This window comes from Stegodyphus dumicola, chromosome 2 (assembly GCF_044657685.1).
Source record: "Stegodyphus dumicola isolate Sdum_Otavi_A_Nest chromosome 2, ASM4465768v1".
Lineage (NCBI taxonomy): Eukaryota > Metazoa > Arthropoda > Arachnida > Araneae > Eresidae > Stegodyphus > Stegodyphus dumicola.
In genome coordinates, this window is record NC_140769.1 from 44,037,865 (window position 1) to 44,055,070 (window position 17,206).

Consider the following 17,206-nt stretch of genomic DNA (forward strand, 5'->3'; position numbering starts at 1 on the left):
ATTTCGTATATGTATTTTTTTTAAGTAGTGGTTTAAATTAAAGCTTATAATAACAAAGTTATGGTTAAAATTTATATATCTGTAAAGAATATTATGAATTATTTTTGTAGTTTTCTTTTGATATGAATGAATATTTAATCCAAAATTTAAGTTTATTAAATTTAATCTAAATTTCAACCTTATGAGAAGAAATGCTTAATTAATTTTGTAACCAGCCTCATAATAAGACATGTACTTATGTATTTCCAAGGTTTGCAAATTCTGTTTTACATGTTATACAAGTTAGCTACAATTGAGCAATTTTGCTTTTTTTTCCACTTGATTGAGAAGTACAAAGTAATTGTCACTATTATGGGTTAATTTATTTTTTATGCAGATCTGATACAGTTTGTAAATTTTATGCAAAAGTGTGTTATTATAATAGGAGAAAAAGGCAATAATAATTATTTTGGTGATCGTCAAATACCTATAGCCCCATAAAGTAAGGAGTTGTTGGTCTGAGATTTTGGGCTCTGGTATAGGCAGTTAGACTTCTGTGGAATTCCATCTCTATTTCTTAAAAATAGTCTTAGAGAAATTTCATATTGTGACAGCATTTAACTCCTTGCTCTACTTAAAAAACCACAGATTACCCATGATTCAAACCAGGACCCTCTGATATAAGAACTACATCTATTAACCCTTGTACTGACAGGATAATTATTTAATACATGTTATGCTTTTGAAAATGTTACTAGATATTTCAGTGATCCCCCTCTTGTTTGTTTGCTTTGCTTGTTTATTTATTGTGTGGTTTATTTTTTTAAGCCATATTCTACACTTGAAAATGTGTTGTTACCAAGCATGAAATTGCGGCATATATTTCAAAGATAAATGATGGGCAAAAACTTTTTGAATTGTTCTTAAATAAGAGGAAAGAAAAAAATTTAATGGATACTTAAGAAAAAGTGAAAGTTCTGAATAAAATATATAAATGTGATTTATATACATATTTTTTGTTATGTTTGTGAGTATCATGAGTTATATTCTAAAATTTAATTTTTCTTTTTTCTGTTCCCTAGTCCAAAGAATCATCTTCAGTACTGAGCTGCGATATATCGTCTGATGACAAATATATCGTAACAGGATCGGGTGACAAGAAGGCAACAGTCTATGAAGTGATTTATTAAAAGTATCATCATTCCTCCTATTTGGTGACCACTATGCAGACATTCCCATGGTATGGAGACAAAATATACTAGAAGAAGCAAAAGTTGTGTTGTCAGTGAATAGTTTAATTACAGAATTTTTTAACAAATGTTGGAAGTGGTTGACATTAAACCTGGATGTTTAGTTCCAGTTCATAAAGTACCTTACCATTTGATGATAAGCAGTGCCTGCAATTTGGGCAATACAATTTGTAGATATGGCCATCATATCTTTTTTCATGACTGATTGACACTCTTCATGATGTTCTAGTGCACTGGTGAAACAGCAATTACATAGCTTCGTGGAGAAGCATACTAAAGATCTGTGTTATGGAAGTGTGATGTCACATTACTGGACATAACTATCTTCCATTACCTACTATTGATTAATTTTCCAGTGCCTGTAAATGGCTTACAGGTCTTGTACAGACATTTGGCTAGGAAGTTGTCTGCATTTTTCGCCTAGGAAGGACAAATTTTTCATTCATTTAGCCTATCACAGTGGTCCAGTTTTTTCTTATGTGATTTATTTTTCCATGCGCACTGTTGTGCTCGAAAATGTGCAGTTACCAAACATGAAATCTACAACATCTGTTACGACGGACATCCTGAAACTCTTGTTTCCTATGCTGGCATATATTTTACCTTGTTTTAATCATTATTCAGAAAAGTTTAGGTAGTTAATAAATGTTTAAATTGGGCAACAGCACTCAGGGTTGAGAAAATTCAGGCAACATCATGTTTTCATTAATTGCCTGTTGTGTTAAATACTTTGATCAATAATTACAGTATTCACCCTTTTTAACATAGTGTAAGATAGAAGTTCTCAAATTATTGAGTATCTTAATAGAATTATCAACATTAAATTTTGATTTAATAAATACTATAATTAAATATAATAAAATTTTAGAATTTTGTGATATTTTTAAAAAGTCATTATTTAATATATATTTACTACATGTAACATTTTCAGATTTGTATAAATGATAAAAAAATGAAAATTTGTTATTTTGTTTCAAAATAAAATTATGCGTTTATTTAAAAAAGTTTACTTTTCATATATAGCTGAAAAATTAAGAAACAGTATGCACAGTTGGAACTATGAAGCTGCATTGTTTTAAGAGATTGTGAAAACAATGACTGTGTTAAAATTTTTGCAAGTTGTCTTCCATGAACTTGGAGGAAGCACAGCATTATAATTATAAAATTTTTAGTTTATTAATTAAAATAATCTGAAATGCAGGCATAATAAGTCCACTTGATCAATTTTACTTGGTTAAATTGAATTTAGGTCTTACTTCCAGTGTCCTATTTCAAATATTTTTTAAAGCAAAATATGTTTGTATAAATTCGTTTGTAAATTTTGCTTCATTAGTATGCAAAATATGTTTGGAATTTCCCACAGTCTTTTCTTCCTTTTTCAATCGGTGCATGAAGAATTCAAGTATTATTTATTATTTATCTAAAGTTCTAAGACTATTTACTTTGCGATAATAATTATGATTGTAATATTTCTAAAACTATTACAATTATTAATTTTCCAAGTTCATATAACATTCCAATGTTTTATTTCCTTTTTTAAAAATTGCTAATGTTCATCTATATTTGAAACAGAAGAATTGAACCTTTAGTGTGTGTAAAGTTTGTGTTAATTATGAAGTGCTTTTTGTACATTTAAAAATTTTACGGGTGTGTCGTGTGTTCTTGTTCGCTTTTGCAGTGCACACTAAATATTTAGACTTTGGAGAACTGAGTAAATACGTGGAAAGTTAGAAAAATCATATATATATTTTTTTTCATATCCATCAATATAATTTAACTTTCATTAATTAAAAATATATGTTGTTAAGCATCTTAAAACTTTATTTATTATATGTATCTATAATTCATGGTATTTTTACTTCTTGATAAATATGTGGGAACTTCGGTCTTAGCATTAGCATTTAAATGGTGTCATTTAATTGTACATGTATTTTTAGAAACTAAAATTTTAATTAACATTACTGAAGATTTCTTTTATTATGAATATTTTTAAAAAAATGTTTGTTAATTTTTTTTACCTAATATACACCAGGTCATAGCACAGAGCACTCAGAAAATTAGTAACTGTTTCATATTTAGAAATAAAAAAAAAAAACTCAGTTGTTGAATGTGTATTTAAAGATGTACATTTTGTAGAATCTGCTTTCTCTGAAAGTATTTTTTTCTTAAAAGTGTTCCTGTTATATAAGTGAATTCCTCCCTTTTGCCTGATTGGAAAAATGCAATTTATTTTTTTAGTCTGCTATATTCATTATAATATTATTTTTGGATTAATAAAAAATAGCTGATGATGTATCATCTGTTTCTTACTTAATCAGCTATTGTTTAATAATCTTTCATTTAAAAAATATATAAGTAGAAAAACACTTGTACAAGAGTCTCGGAAGTACCGTCAGAAGGAGACGCGCTGTGTGTTGTGCTATTTTGTAATAAACACTTCCATGCTTTTTTGTGTTTGCCTTATTTTGTTACATATTTTTTCCACAAAATTATTCACAGAACCGTATTTACGAGTTACTTATAAAAAAATATCAAAATTTTTGCTCTTCAAAAACATACTTTGCACTTCAGTAATTTATGTAAGTTTAATAGCTTGAATGTATATTTTCCAATTCAGAGATGCACTGCTTAATTTCAGTACACCACCACTGTTAAAAAAAAAAAAAAAATTTTTTTTGTTTAGTTCTAAGAAAATTAATTAGATGAAATAAAACTCCTGAATTACATTCAGAAAATACTTAGCAATTGATTTTACTTTAATAACAAGCATTTATTTAAATTAGTAATTGAAAAAAAATTAAGTTTTTTAGAATAATTAGTAATTGAAAAAAGTATTTTGATTCTAAGATGTGTAATTTTTTAGAAAGATGCATCTTGGATTTGGCAGGGGAATGAAGGAAATAAAGAGTTGCTAATTTTCATTCTTTTCCTGAATAATTAGCTATTCAACATAATGTATATTGCACCTACCTTACACTTTTTTTTTAAACATTTAACCCATATTATATAGGATTCCTAACAATTCTTTTGATTACATAGTTTGACCTGGATTGGGTAATTATTTACAAAGTGAAAATATTCAGTTTGAATCAAAATGACTGTAGGTTGTCTTCATGTTTCATAATTTATAATTTGTACTAGAAAATACAGTGAATTCTTACTCTTAAGAGAAGTTTTATAAGCATTTAGCTAACACAAATGATAACTAAATGGGGGGGGGATGTTTTCTCATTAAAAAAATGTAAAAATGATTTTTTTATTCATTGAAATATTTCAGATTAACACAAAGGATAACTAAAGAGGGAAAAACTATGTTTTCTCAATTAAAAAAAGTAATAATTATTTATTTATTCTTTGGAATATTTTACAGATCTTAAAAGTTTTAACTAAAGTAAACTTTCTACCATCTGAAAAGTTTGGACAATGTCACATGCCAGATAATAGAGTCATGATTATCCATTATTAGCGTCAGTCACACTGCTTGATGGTAATGTATTCATGTTAATATTACAAGCTGTATAATGTTGTGACAAATTTCTCATTTGTTAAGTTTTTCTGCAACTTTTTCTTTTTTTTTAAATCTTCCGGTTACTTGAGCTCTCTGGTTAGTTGGTTTGGTTTAGCTTAGTTCATTATGGTAAAGCACACTAGGACTATCTGCCTAAGGGAAGAAATATCTTCATGTAAAACTTTCTAAGAGAAACTGGCTCGTATACATACACCTGAAGAAACACAATGAAAGCCCATGCATCCAGCTCATTCACCTGGAAACAAGGTTGGAACTACCAGGCTTCACCAGGGTTATATATATATATAAACCATTCGCATGCAGGTGGGCCTTTTCGTTAGTTGAATGTCAAATAATTAGGTTTTTGTTGTAGTAGTGATTTTAAAAATTATTTAATATCTAGTACAGTCAAAAGTGTTTAATCCGGACTCGTCGGGACTTCGGCGATTCCAGATTATAGATCATCGGTTTAAATCTGGTAAGATGGCATGCAGAAATTATACAATTAAAAATATGAAATCTTAATTTATGAAATAAACAGCAATTGTGATCTAAAGGGTATCAAAATTTACGAAAAAAAGCTTAATATTTATTTGTTTACTATATTAAAAATTTCTTTTAACGCGCGCATGCCTAAAGCATACATTATGCGTAGTCGAGATTAGAAAATTGCAACCAGAAAACTATTTTATGCGTATTCGTGATATTTATAATGATGAGGAAATTCATTTAAATCAGCCACCAGCAGCCGAGCGGTTGACTGATCAACTTCCAGTTCATTGCGTGCCGAGATGTCCCCCCCCCCCGTCCCCGCAGAGCAGCGTGAAATTGATAAACAGATTTCGGAATGGTTAGAGAAACAAATCACCTCTCTGTCACTTTCTTCATGTCTTTATCTATTTTTTGCAGCAATTCCACTTTTTGTTTAATGGACATCGAAATATGCTTTCGCTTTGTAAATCCTTTGGCAGCTCCAGAATCGGAAATTCTATTTTGACATAATCGAAAGTTCAACCTTACTTTTATAAAATTGCTCTAACAGTCTGCAAAAAATAATAAGCGGAATCCAATTCGAAGATTAAGGAACAACGCAATCTGCAACATTAGCTGAAATAGATAATTTTAGCTTAGCTTATGCCGTTCGTTATACATTAAACACGCATGCGTGAAAGTATTACGCGTTCACGCATGCGCAGAAAATTTGTCGCTTTGAGGTCCAGATTAAAGACTTTTGACTGTAGATGGTATCTGCTTATTCTACTTACCAAAATATATTTTCACATAATTATATAAATGTATGAATTAAACTTTAAGGAATACGGAAACGGCATTTAAGATTTTGATTAAATTTCATAGACTAGACATCCAATGGATGATGGTGAGGAACAAAGTATTTTTTTCAGTGCTTTAATTATAAAATATTAAATGAATGTTACACATTTTAAGACCAGGAATTGGAATCATCATAGGTTCCAGACATATTTGAATGTAGGGAATTCCAACATAATACTGACCTGAGGTTTGCAGGTTAGTGGAGAGTAAATGGTCAGTTGAGTATGTATGGTAAAAGCAAAGAAATTAAGACTATGACCAATGAACCGGGCCCAAGAGGTCACCACTCCCTGTTCCGGAACATAAAACGGCGGGCACCCCTGATAATTTGATTGGTCATCAGTTTGCTTCCCACCAGCACTACACAGGCTAACTCAATGCCCCACAATACCAAGTTACTATTTGATCACTTTTGGGATTTAAGCTAAGCTGCTTTTCGAGACCCACAAGCAGCACCTCATTGCTCATTCCAGCCAGCACACTAGTCAACCCCGGGAAGTGGGGTGGAGGTAAAAAGTAATAAAATGATAAGTTACTAACAATATTTATCAATTTGTATAGTTATAATACCTACACTAAAAAACCGGGGCGTAGCTAGAGGGGGGCATCTGTCCCCGGGCGCAGAATCCAAGGGGCGCCAAACTAATGTTACGACATTTTAGAATTAAATGTTTTCCATCCTTGGCAAGCAGTAGGGGGCGCGAAATCTTCAGTTGTCCCTGGGCGCTGAAAACCCTAGCTTTGACTCTGCTAAAAAAAACTCAAAATTTAGGTTAAAATAGCATGCCGAATAATAATTGGAGAAAACCGTTGAAAGTAGCCCTGCAAGATTTACAAATGTAGCACTGATTCTTCTTGTTTGACTTCTCCAATAACATCAGTATTGTTCGCAACCCCAAATCAAAATAATCTATTTTTGAGGTATGACTCATACTTTGGGAACCACTGCAGTTGGATGCCTTGTTAAGGTGATTTCTTTGGTTCAAATCTGTTATTAGACAAAAAGAAAAATTGACACCACAAAATGGGAATCCCAGAAGAGAAATCTATATAAGATAGATAGAAGTCAATAGTTATTTACAAGGTGGGGGGAAAATAAGTTAACAATTTTCCCCCATCCTGTAAATTACTACTGACTTGAGTTATAAGATTATCAATAATATGATGGTTTCAGTGCAGTGCTACATGCTGTCTCCCCTTTCTTTAAATAATAATGCTAGCAGATCATTGTTATTATAGTCAAAAATGCCATTGTCTAAATTAATCTATACAATACACCATTCTTCCTCAAATTGTCTCATTTTCCTATTGCATATAAAATAGCAAAAATTTTGATTTTTGTGATGAAAGTTCACTTCATAATGATGTGTTTATTGTTTACCATTCAAGGAATATTGAACAAGTATAATCAAGGCCAACTCCAAGCATATTCAACGTAACTGCCTAAGCTGCCAGTTGAGGTGTTCCCCCTTAGTAAAAACTAAATAAAAATATATTTTGCTTTGAATTATTAATATAATTATAATATGTGGGGGCAAGTTTTGTACCTATTCCTTAGGGTGCCAGAACTGCTGGATATAACAGGCTCAAAATATTCGTAAGTTTTTTTTTTTTTTTTTTTTTTTTTTTAATATATACAAGCAACAGCTGGAAATGCTGCCTTGGATGACATAGTGGTTACAGATGACTAAATGAGTGCTATGCTTTGTGGTTTGAGTTCAAACCTCGTATTTCACTGACATAGTATTGCAGTTTTTTGCAGAAAGGAAATGCATAAAATCTATCCAATTTTGTAGGGCATGAAAGAATGATAATCTTGAATTCAGTTGTCAAGTGTACCCACTATTCAAATGTTCATTAAACTTCAAGATAACGCTCATAGACTTTGTTTGAATAAAATAATTTATTTTAACTTTATCTCAAATCAGCTAAGATCAATTTAATCTTGTATCACCATTAAGAGTTTTTCGTCCGTCTAAAAATAAATGAAAAAGCATTTTGTGTTAGAAATAAATAAGGTTGCAAATAAGATGAATTAAACTATGCTGTTTAATTCAGTTTTAAAATGCTAGAAAAATGTTTAAAAAAAGTTGAGAACACCAATCTTGTCTTTCTGAAATCTTAGATCCACTAAATACTAGAATTCCCCTCAGTTGTTTCATAAGTTCTCTATTGGAAGGAAGCTAGGTAAAATATTTTAATCTTTCCAGACATAAGTTGAGGTTGTATTCAGTTGAAGTTTTAGATTACTAGACTGACGGTCTTTATGGAGGACTTTCAGTGGCAGTTTGTTTATTTGGTTACAGTGATGCACGTGAGGGCCATCTGCCACATGGGAAAGGCACCTTCATGGAGTTTCTAAGGAAAATTGGGCTGTATTAAAATTATATAAAGAAACCATGAAAACATCCATGTAGCCTACCTGTTCACTATGTCAAATTATTGGTGTTCAGCTGTGTGCCACTTTTTACAAGTTAGTGGATTAACTTTTATGTTAGGAAACTATGAAAATATCTACTTTCAGTAAACCAAAATGAAACTACTGGTGCGCATTTTTATAAATTTAATCTCTCAGCCATTAGTGGATCTTATCTATTATTAAAATAAGCAAGATTAGTAAAGGTTACTTGAAGCATAGCATTCACTGTAAAAATTCTTCAACATAGAATTTCTAAAGAAAATTGACTCATATTTGCATTGTATATGGAGATACCGGGAAAACTCGCATTTTTTTTTTTTTTTTTTTTTTTTAAATATGCAAAATTTATTAGTTTAATTACCAGTGTTTCTGCTGCTTAACCACTGGTAGACCACTGCCTATTTTAGCAAAATAAATGCATGACAGCACTGACACTGGGAAAAACCACTATTCAAAGCATATTTTTCTAGCAAATAAGCCTAATAAAAGTAAGGTAATGAAAAATGTTTGTAATAGTTATAATTTGAATTCTTTCTCAATCTCATCATTTTTAATAGACAAGGCTAGACTGGTCTACTGTGAGTCAAATGGTCAACAGCTAGTTTGAACAGATTCAAATCTTCATATGCTTTGCTATGATTTATTAAGGAATAATTACATTACCATTTCTATTAAAATGAATTCTAAATCAGCTTAAGTATCTATATATGTTAATATGGGAAAGAATCGGTTAAGGCTTAACTTATGATGCCATTAGTAGTACACAGGTTTGACATACTATTTTAATAGTGTTAATTAATGAAGAAATTGCATTACAATTTACTGTACATTGTAATCAGAATAATTTTATGCGCAGTTTTGTTCTAAACATATACTCTGCTTGCGATATTAGTGAAAAATCGGATTCTTTGAAGTTATTGGAGCCAAAAAATGCAACAGAATGGAGGGAAGGTAAATAAGATGAAACATATGGGCAAAATTTTGAAATCATTTTTCAGCAGTTTCGGAATAAAAATATATGAAAAAGTCTGATGTGGACACCACATGACTTCCTTGTATAGAATATTAAACTGTATGCATTTTTTTTTTCCCTGCATTAAACTTATTTCCTCGAATTTCAATGGATATATTTCTCATTCAATTAATTCAATTCTCACTTTGCAGTAAGGTAAATACTCAAAAAACCTTCATTTAAAATTGTAAAATACTGAAAAACATAAAACGCCAAATACAGCTTTAAAAAATGCAAGCAAAAACAAGCAAGAAGAGAGATTTTTCGGTGCACAAAATTGAAAGTTTAGTTTTGGTCCCACTCGGCAAAAAGGCACCGAAGGTGCAGAAACTGAATTCACTATTCTGATAAGTTTCAAATGTAAACCAGCATAGCTGCTATGGTACAAAAAAATTAAGCTTAACCGCACTTAAACAACTTTTAAATTTTTGATAATTCTAAAACTATTTCATGCAGATTTAGTAAAGGCATAAGAACATTAAAAGAACCATAAGAAGAACATAATTCAATCATTTTTAAAGCAAAAAATGCACAATTTACAAGCATATAAGAATAAAGAAATTGAGATCACTGGCTGAGTAGCAGAATGGGTATATATATATTTGATTTGCACGAGTTCTATATTTGGCAGCTAAACCGTCTGGTCGTGTGAAGTTTTCATGGTTTTCTTTATGTGTAGGTTTGGTTTGGTTTATTTAATTACGGCAAAGCATTCGAGGCTGTCTGCCTAAGAGGAGGGATGCCTTCATGGAGAACTTTTTGAGGGAAACTGGTTCGTATACTCTTTACACATGGGGGAAAACACGAGAAACGCCTATGCATCCATTTCGTTCGCCGTATTCGAACCCCTATCCGAACTACCAGTGTTTGGTGACTTTACTGCTCGGCTACTGGTGGGCGTTCTGTATGTATAAACGCAGACCATTCACAGTTCTGTTCGAAAAACTTCTAGGAAGTCATCCCTACTCATTAACAGGTAGCCTATATGTGCTCTGCCATGGTTAAATTTAGTTCCCATAACTAGCAGTAATTAATCACTAAACCTTACCCCCCCCCCAAAAAAAAAAAATAAGGTCTAGTATGCTTATTGGCAGCAAAAAAAATCTGATCAAGATTCTGTAATAATTCATCTAGAAATTTATTTATAAATGAGGGGAAATTATCATTTATTAATAACTGACTGGGATCAGAGTCTATTTAAAACTGGGCAGCATTCGTTCGTGGTTCCTGTGCTTCTTATTTATTTAGTTTCTACAAGGAAAAAAGAAGAATATTACATTTAAAAAAATTTATGAAAATTTCGGAGATTCTGTATTCAGTTCTAAGTAGTAATCAGGATCTGAAACGGGAAGTCTAGCTCCTTATATTGTATATTTATGAATACGGCCGTATTATCTTTATGAATGCCTTGAGCTATATTCGATGTAAAGCGGTAAACATAAAAATATTGTTGATAAGGTTTTAAAACTTCATATTTTCTTCCCTCCGCGCCCAATATATATATATATATATATATATATATATATGAATTTAATGTTCATTCAATTTTTAACAGCCAAACCACAAACCGTTGAACAGTTAAAATTATTTGTTTAAATGTATAGTAGTATAATTTAAATTTATATGACCTGTGAGGATAATTTTACGCACCGAAAGGAAGTATATAGTAGGTCTGTTTTGTTTGCTGTATTCAGAATGAGCAAACAGCTCGCTGATATCATTTTCAGGATATAAAGAAAGTTTGTCACCTGTGTTCACATTGCGATATTCCAGAAAGTAACTGTTTTAATAGCTGTAAGCTTATCGCTACTACTACTGGTAGTTTAAATATAGCATCATATGTATCAGCAATGTCAGCCCAACTCACTCGTATAATTCACAAATGCCTATTGTCGTCCAGAATTAATTTGTTTTATTCAGAAAAGGAAGAAAATTTTCGGAAACTATTTTTAATGCGGACTTAAATCATTTAACATTAAGTGTCATCCACTACAAGTTAAAAAAAATTGTATCTGAACTTGAGTGGATGAATAAAAAGTATTTTATTAACGATTGAAAATTTGAACAAGATATACGGAGAATGTGAGCTAATAGTAGGAAAATTAAATAATAATAATAAAAAGACCACAACTGTTGTTAGAAACTTGTTATTAATGCTAATTTTCCTGATCCATTTATTTCTCCGTATACTTCAAAGGTTATCTTAATTAATGGTTCCCTGTTAAACTTCTAATTAAAATATCGGAATAAATTGTCACCTTTAAATGTTGTGCTAAAAGTATGTGTTGTTAATAATATACGTTAAATAATTTTTAATAGTACTGAATTATGAAATTCATGTGAGTTATCTTTTGCCATAAAATCAGATTGTGATGGTAACCGTATAAATTCAGGAAAACCCTGACCAACCTAAGAAGGAGGACAACTCAATTTTAACTCATTTGCACCCTTTGATACAGAGTGTATGCGAATATATATATTCTTACTTTTAAGCAGATTTCTAAAGGAATATATAAAATTTCCTCACGAAATTCTCTCGAGACTGAACGTAATAGCAAAAAATACGTCGAGCAGGTAAACTTTAAGAAGCTACAACTTTTCAAACCTGACAAAATTAATCTATTTCATCATCCATTCTGTCATTTATCTTCAGCTAAACTCGCTATTATCAATGGAACGCAAGGTTCCTCTCAAACTCATAAGTCACTTTTCGGTTCAAATTTGTCAAGCGTCACATTTTACAACTTTAGGTCACTGACGTCTGGTTCAGCCGTCGAAAACGGGGATTTAAATTGAACTGTCGGGGCGCTGAATAAATATTATATATTTGTTTCTTAGCTCATGCCTTAGAAATGAAGTATTAAATACAAGCGCTAAATCAAGAGATGATAGTGTGGTAAATCAAGGAAGCTGTGGTTTATAACTTTGAGTAACATATTAAGGTCTTTTAAACAAATTGCCTTTCAATCAATTCATTACTTTAAAAAAAAATCTGTTCTTTTGTTATTAAAGTAAAAAATGGAGACACAAATATCATATATGAGTATCGCAATAAATTTAATTAGTAAAACAATTCATTCTGATGTCTTTTTAAATGCAAAATTGGGTATATTAAAGGGGATTCAGGTAGTATTTGGTTTATTTCTCCATTAATGTAAGTTATTAATCACAGTTATCACAATATTTCAATAAAAATTGTTAGAAATGAGAGTATTAACACGATTGAAGGGAAGTTTAATATTTAAAGAGGCACTTGAAATCCAATTTCAAATAACCTTTTCCACATACGAGTATTAAAAACATTATTCAACTGCTACTGCAAAACTTTGATTCAGCTGTTTAATTTAGTTAGAGACACATGAAGACATATTATATATACTGCACTGATGGTTCATGAAACAAAATTCACAACATAGTGGAAATGACTGCATATATAAATTAGGTATTTTGAAATGGCTGGACAACGGCCTTTTCCGGTACACGAAGTAATGAAATACATGCAAGGCAAATGAATAATTCCGAAAGAAGTTGAAACACTGGATTGAAAAAGAAGGGTTGGTGTAACTGGCCTGTCACCCGGCATGTGGGTTGAAGCGATGCGAAGTTAACTGAAGATTGAATCTAGCCAAAGGGCCTATTAAATAGTTTCTAATTGGGCAGTCAAAGGAAAAACTGAGCGTCATAGCAGAGCACTAATAAAAATTTACGTAGCTTTTCTCCTATCCATGGCCGTCAGTAAGTATGGACGCTTCCATCTGAATCGTTACTATTCAACGTCTAATTATGCAGTGTCTTCCTAAAGTTTATCTGTGGCCTGTTGAAGACTAACTAGCATTCTTATCAGTGTTTGTAATGGTGTCTGAAACAACCAACGTGAAAATTATGTGTGATTACTGATCGCGTGATTTTTCATCGATGAGTTGCGATTTATACCGAATAATAGTAATCAACGCATATTTCTCACAAGTCGGTTTAGTAGTACAAGAAATACGAATTTAATTGTGAAACACCGCACATCTCGCAGCTTGAAATGACTGTCTAAGTAGCTGCTTTTAATCGTAGCAATGATAAATCCTCAGTATGGCACAATATAATAATAACGAATGTCAACTGTATTTTGATACCAGATTTTGACCATTCTAAGCCTTTTCAATAAGAAAACTACCCTCACTTAAGTGGCACAGATCTTCTATTACTGATTTAGTAAAGTCGAGATCCTATTTGAATATATCTTTAGTCAAGTTTGTTTTACACATTAAAGGATCCGCCTGAGCCCCTCCTAAGAATGTCGACTAACTAGTCAATCAGTTAGTCTTCTATATCTGTTGTTATGCTGACTTGTCTGATGTAGTCAGCTCAAGCCCACGAAATACCTTGTGTCAAGGAGCGCTAGAATACTATTGCCATTGGCAACGGCCTTGAGTACCAGCTGACAGTGCGATTTTGCTCTTCCGCCCCCAATTTTGATGGAGAGCACCTCGGGGGGAACGGATCCGAGGTGCTCTCCATCAAAATTGGGGATCCCCTCCGCTTCCATCAAACTACAGGAGAGGACTATCGGCTCCCCGCATATTTAGACAGCCGCCATGCCGCAACGACACTATACATTTACAAACATCCATGCCTTCTCCGAGGTTCGAAACCGAGCCTTTCGGCACAGCAGGCAACGACGCTAACCACTATACCGGTTGGGCAGCTCCGTGTATATCTGGTACTTTTTACTTCAGGATGCTATTCGTAAAAGGCCTTGCTACTATATCACATCTGCAACCGCGCATGTCCAGCCCAGCGACAGCTGTATAATATGGAATAAAGTCTGAATTATAAGTATTATTTAAGTTTTGATACCGTGTTTTATTAGAATGTATCTCTCTAATACATTTGAATAAAAAACGGTATCACAGAAATTTTTATTCCTTTTTAAGCATATCTCACATGGCAGTTTTTATAACGCTTGAACAATTCCTCCAAGATGAATCTTTATATTGGGGGGGGGGGGAGGGAGAGTTTAAATATATTACTGATCAAGAACTTGTTGTATGAATATTTCCATACTTTTTAATGTGAAATTGTACATTCTTAGACGCACTTCGAAGAATTTCTTAATTCTCTACGTAAGTTTCTGATAAACTAATGAAAGAATGATACTTTAATTAGAGGGTCTCATGTTCATCGAAAACAACAGCCTTGGTCTCTTCAGTTTATTTTTCTCTAAAATCGCTTTGTTTTTAAGATAGCTTGCTTTTTTAAGGGAAAGTGAGACATACGCGATAAATGAAAAACTATAAAAACTGGTTTATTGTTAAACTGGCCCTATCTTCTTTAAAATACGCATATATCATTACGAAATTTATATGCGAATTTAGGGAAATCTTTATAAAAATATAAAAATGATGCAAATCTTCAAATAATTTAACCGTAGTAAACGTGTATGCTTTTTAACCAGATTAACACTTAAGTACATATTAAGAAATTATATATTTTAAAATAATGTCAAAATGAAAAACAACAAGTTAGTAAATTTATTTTAATTTGTATTGCTTTTATTAAAAATACATTACTTATCCCCAGTTCACACATTTTTACTTCTTATTCCCAGGGTATAATTTTTTTCTATTCCCTAAAAACATATACAGATAGTTCCTTAGATATTAAATCACTTATTTTATGTTATAAATAAAATTCTACACATGTACATGGGATCAGTTTTTCCCCAAAGTATGTCAAATTTAAAAAAAAAAAAAAAAAAAAAAAATTGTGTGTGTGTGGGGGGGGGAATCAAGTTTCGTGATTTAAAATTACGTATATATTTATTAATTTAAAAATTTTTGTCCATATTCATTTCGTCTCTACATTTTAACAATCTCGATCCCTCTTCTATTTTTGAAAATTTTAGATTCAATACTTCCGAGAGATTTTGAACTCCTGAATTCTGCTTCGCAAATTCTTTACCTATGAACTTTGCAAAATTCTCATTGTATGCTATTTCCAGGTACCCATCTAACCACGTTAACCTCACTAACAGCACGACAGGTGGTGTCTTTTCTCTCTGCTGTTGCAGGACGGCTCATATCCCGTCAAACTGTGCCTTGTCGACTGCACGAAGCTTGACTGTACACCCGGATGACCTGTGGTTTGTTTTCCTTTGTTCCCATCGCATGTAAAAGCGTGGTTTAATTGGGCCCATGAACATCGCAGTTGGAAACAAGCAAAGAGGCCACGTACTCCTTACGGATGAGTCTTGATTTAACATACAGAACGATCCCTGAAGGGCAATGATTTGGCAAGAGCCACGGACAAGCTATCGGGTGTCAAACATCTCCGAAAGAGACCGCTACAGAAGATAAGAATAACTTGTGTGGGCTGGGTTAGCAACGAATGGCCTTTTACCGACCTTAACGTGATTCCGTCACAGCCGGCCAATATCGCGATGGATCTACAAGCCTCTTGTGCATTCTTTTATGGTTGCAATGGGTACCGACGCGTTATTTATGGACGATAACGCCCGTCCGCGTCGAGCTCGAGAGGTGCGGAGTTATCTGAGAGTGAAACCATTCTACATCTACAGTAGCCTGCTAGGTTGGCGGATGTGAACAACATAGAATAGGTGTGGTATATGTTGGGACGATGGATAGCAAGTCGCAGTGTGCTATCAGGCGCTCTCGGCGAGCTCCGACATGAAAATGGGATTCAAGAATAGGCGCTACCGCCACAACAGGAGATCCACGACACTATTTCCAACTTGTTTCGCCTTTGTATGCATTTCAGCTAGAAGTTATCATATCAGTTTTTAGCGTGATGTTTCCATTACACATTCTTCCGACCCATTTGGTCGTTCGCGATGAGATGGTCGTAATACATGTGTTTTTGCTTTATTGTTTGGTACGTGGTTTAGTAATGCTACACGAACCTCTTGGATAAATTTCACGCATATCTGTTAAACAGTTTTTGTTTTATTTTGTGTTTTGTCTTTGTCGCTTATTTTTTGAGCAGGAGTGTATTTTGTACACAACAAATTAGGCAGTCTTCAACGTATTTCAATTTCGCCCTTATTCGCATTTTAAAAAAAGGCTGCCATTCATCAAGACCACTATTCGCAATAAAAGGCTGCCAGTCATCAGCAAGTAGGGTTAATGCCGCGTTTTTGTAGGTTTTTACCTTTTCTTGATATTGACAGGTAAATTATTATCTACAACTCTTCGCCAGATGAAATTTTATGAATCGGAAGATACAAATTTCCTCTTAGTGTTGAGCCAACCAAAAGATTGCGCGATGTGATAAAGGCTTTCATTAATGGCTTAGTGTGTAAATCTGTTTTACATTTGTCTAATAAAAATGCTATCGGCTTTTGAGTCAATTTTGTAATCTAACAAAGAGAAGGGAAAACTTGAAATTTTCATCGATATGGTTTGATTATAATGTCGGGAAATACATATTTAAGAATATACAGAATACATATACAGCGTAAGTTCAACATAAGCATATGAATTATCGAAACTGCATACTCATTGTGAATCTCAAACGGATTGTGAAATCCTATGTTGTGATTTTTCTGGTAAAGGAAATTTAGAACAATGTCACCAAAACGTGCCTTTAAGAAGCCGCTTACGAAAAATTCCTTAGCACTTTTTTCCTTTTTTATAAGTAATTTTTATGGAATATTTTCATGTAAATTAAATTGTTTTCAAACTAGCTGAAATTGATAA

The 17,206-nt window shown here is 32.4% G+C and overlaps 1 protein-coding gene across 7 annotated transcripts in view; it reads left to right on the plus strand.

Moving 5' to 3' along the window:
* Nucleotides 1–3,677, plus strand: part of gro (TLE family member transcriptional corepressor groucho) — a 295,514-nt gene extending 291,837 nt beyond the window's left edge. For all 7 annotated transcript variants that reach the window (XM_085810630.1, XM_085810634.1, XM_085810633.1 and 4 more), the window contains one exon: nucleotides 1,062–3,677. In XM_085810630.1, coding sequence (XP_085666756.1) covers nucleotides 1,062–1,169 — 108 coding nt within the window. In that variant the 3' untranslated portion in view covers nucleotides 1,170–3,677. The remainder of the gene's footprint in view (nucleotides 1–1,061) is intronic.
* Nucleotides 3,678–17,206: the final 13,529 nt, after the last annotated feature.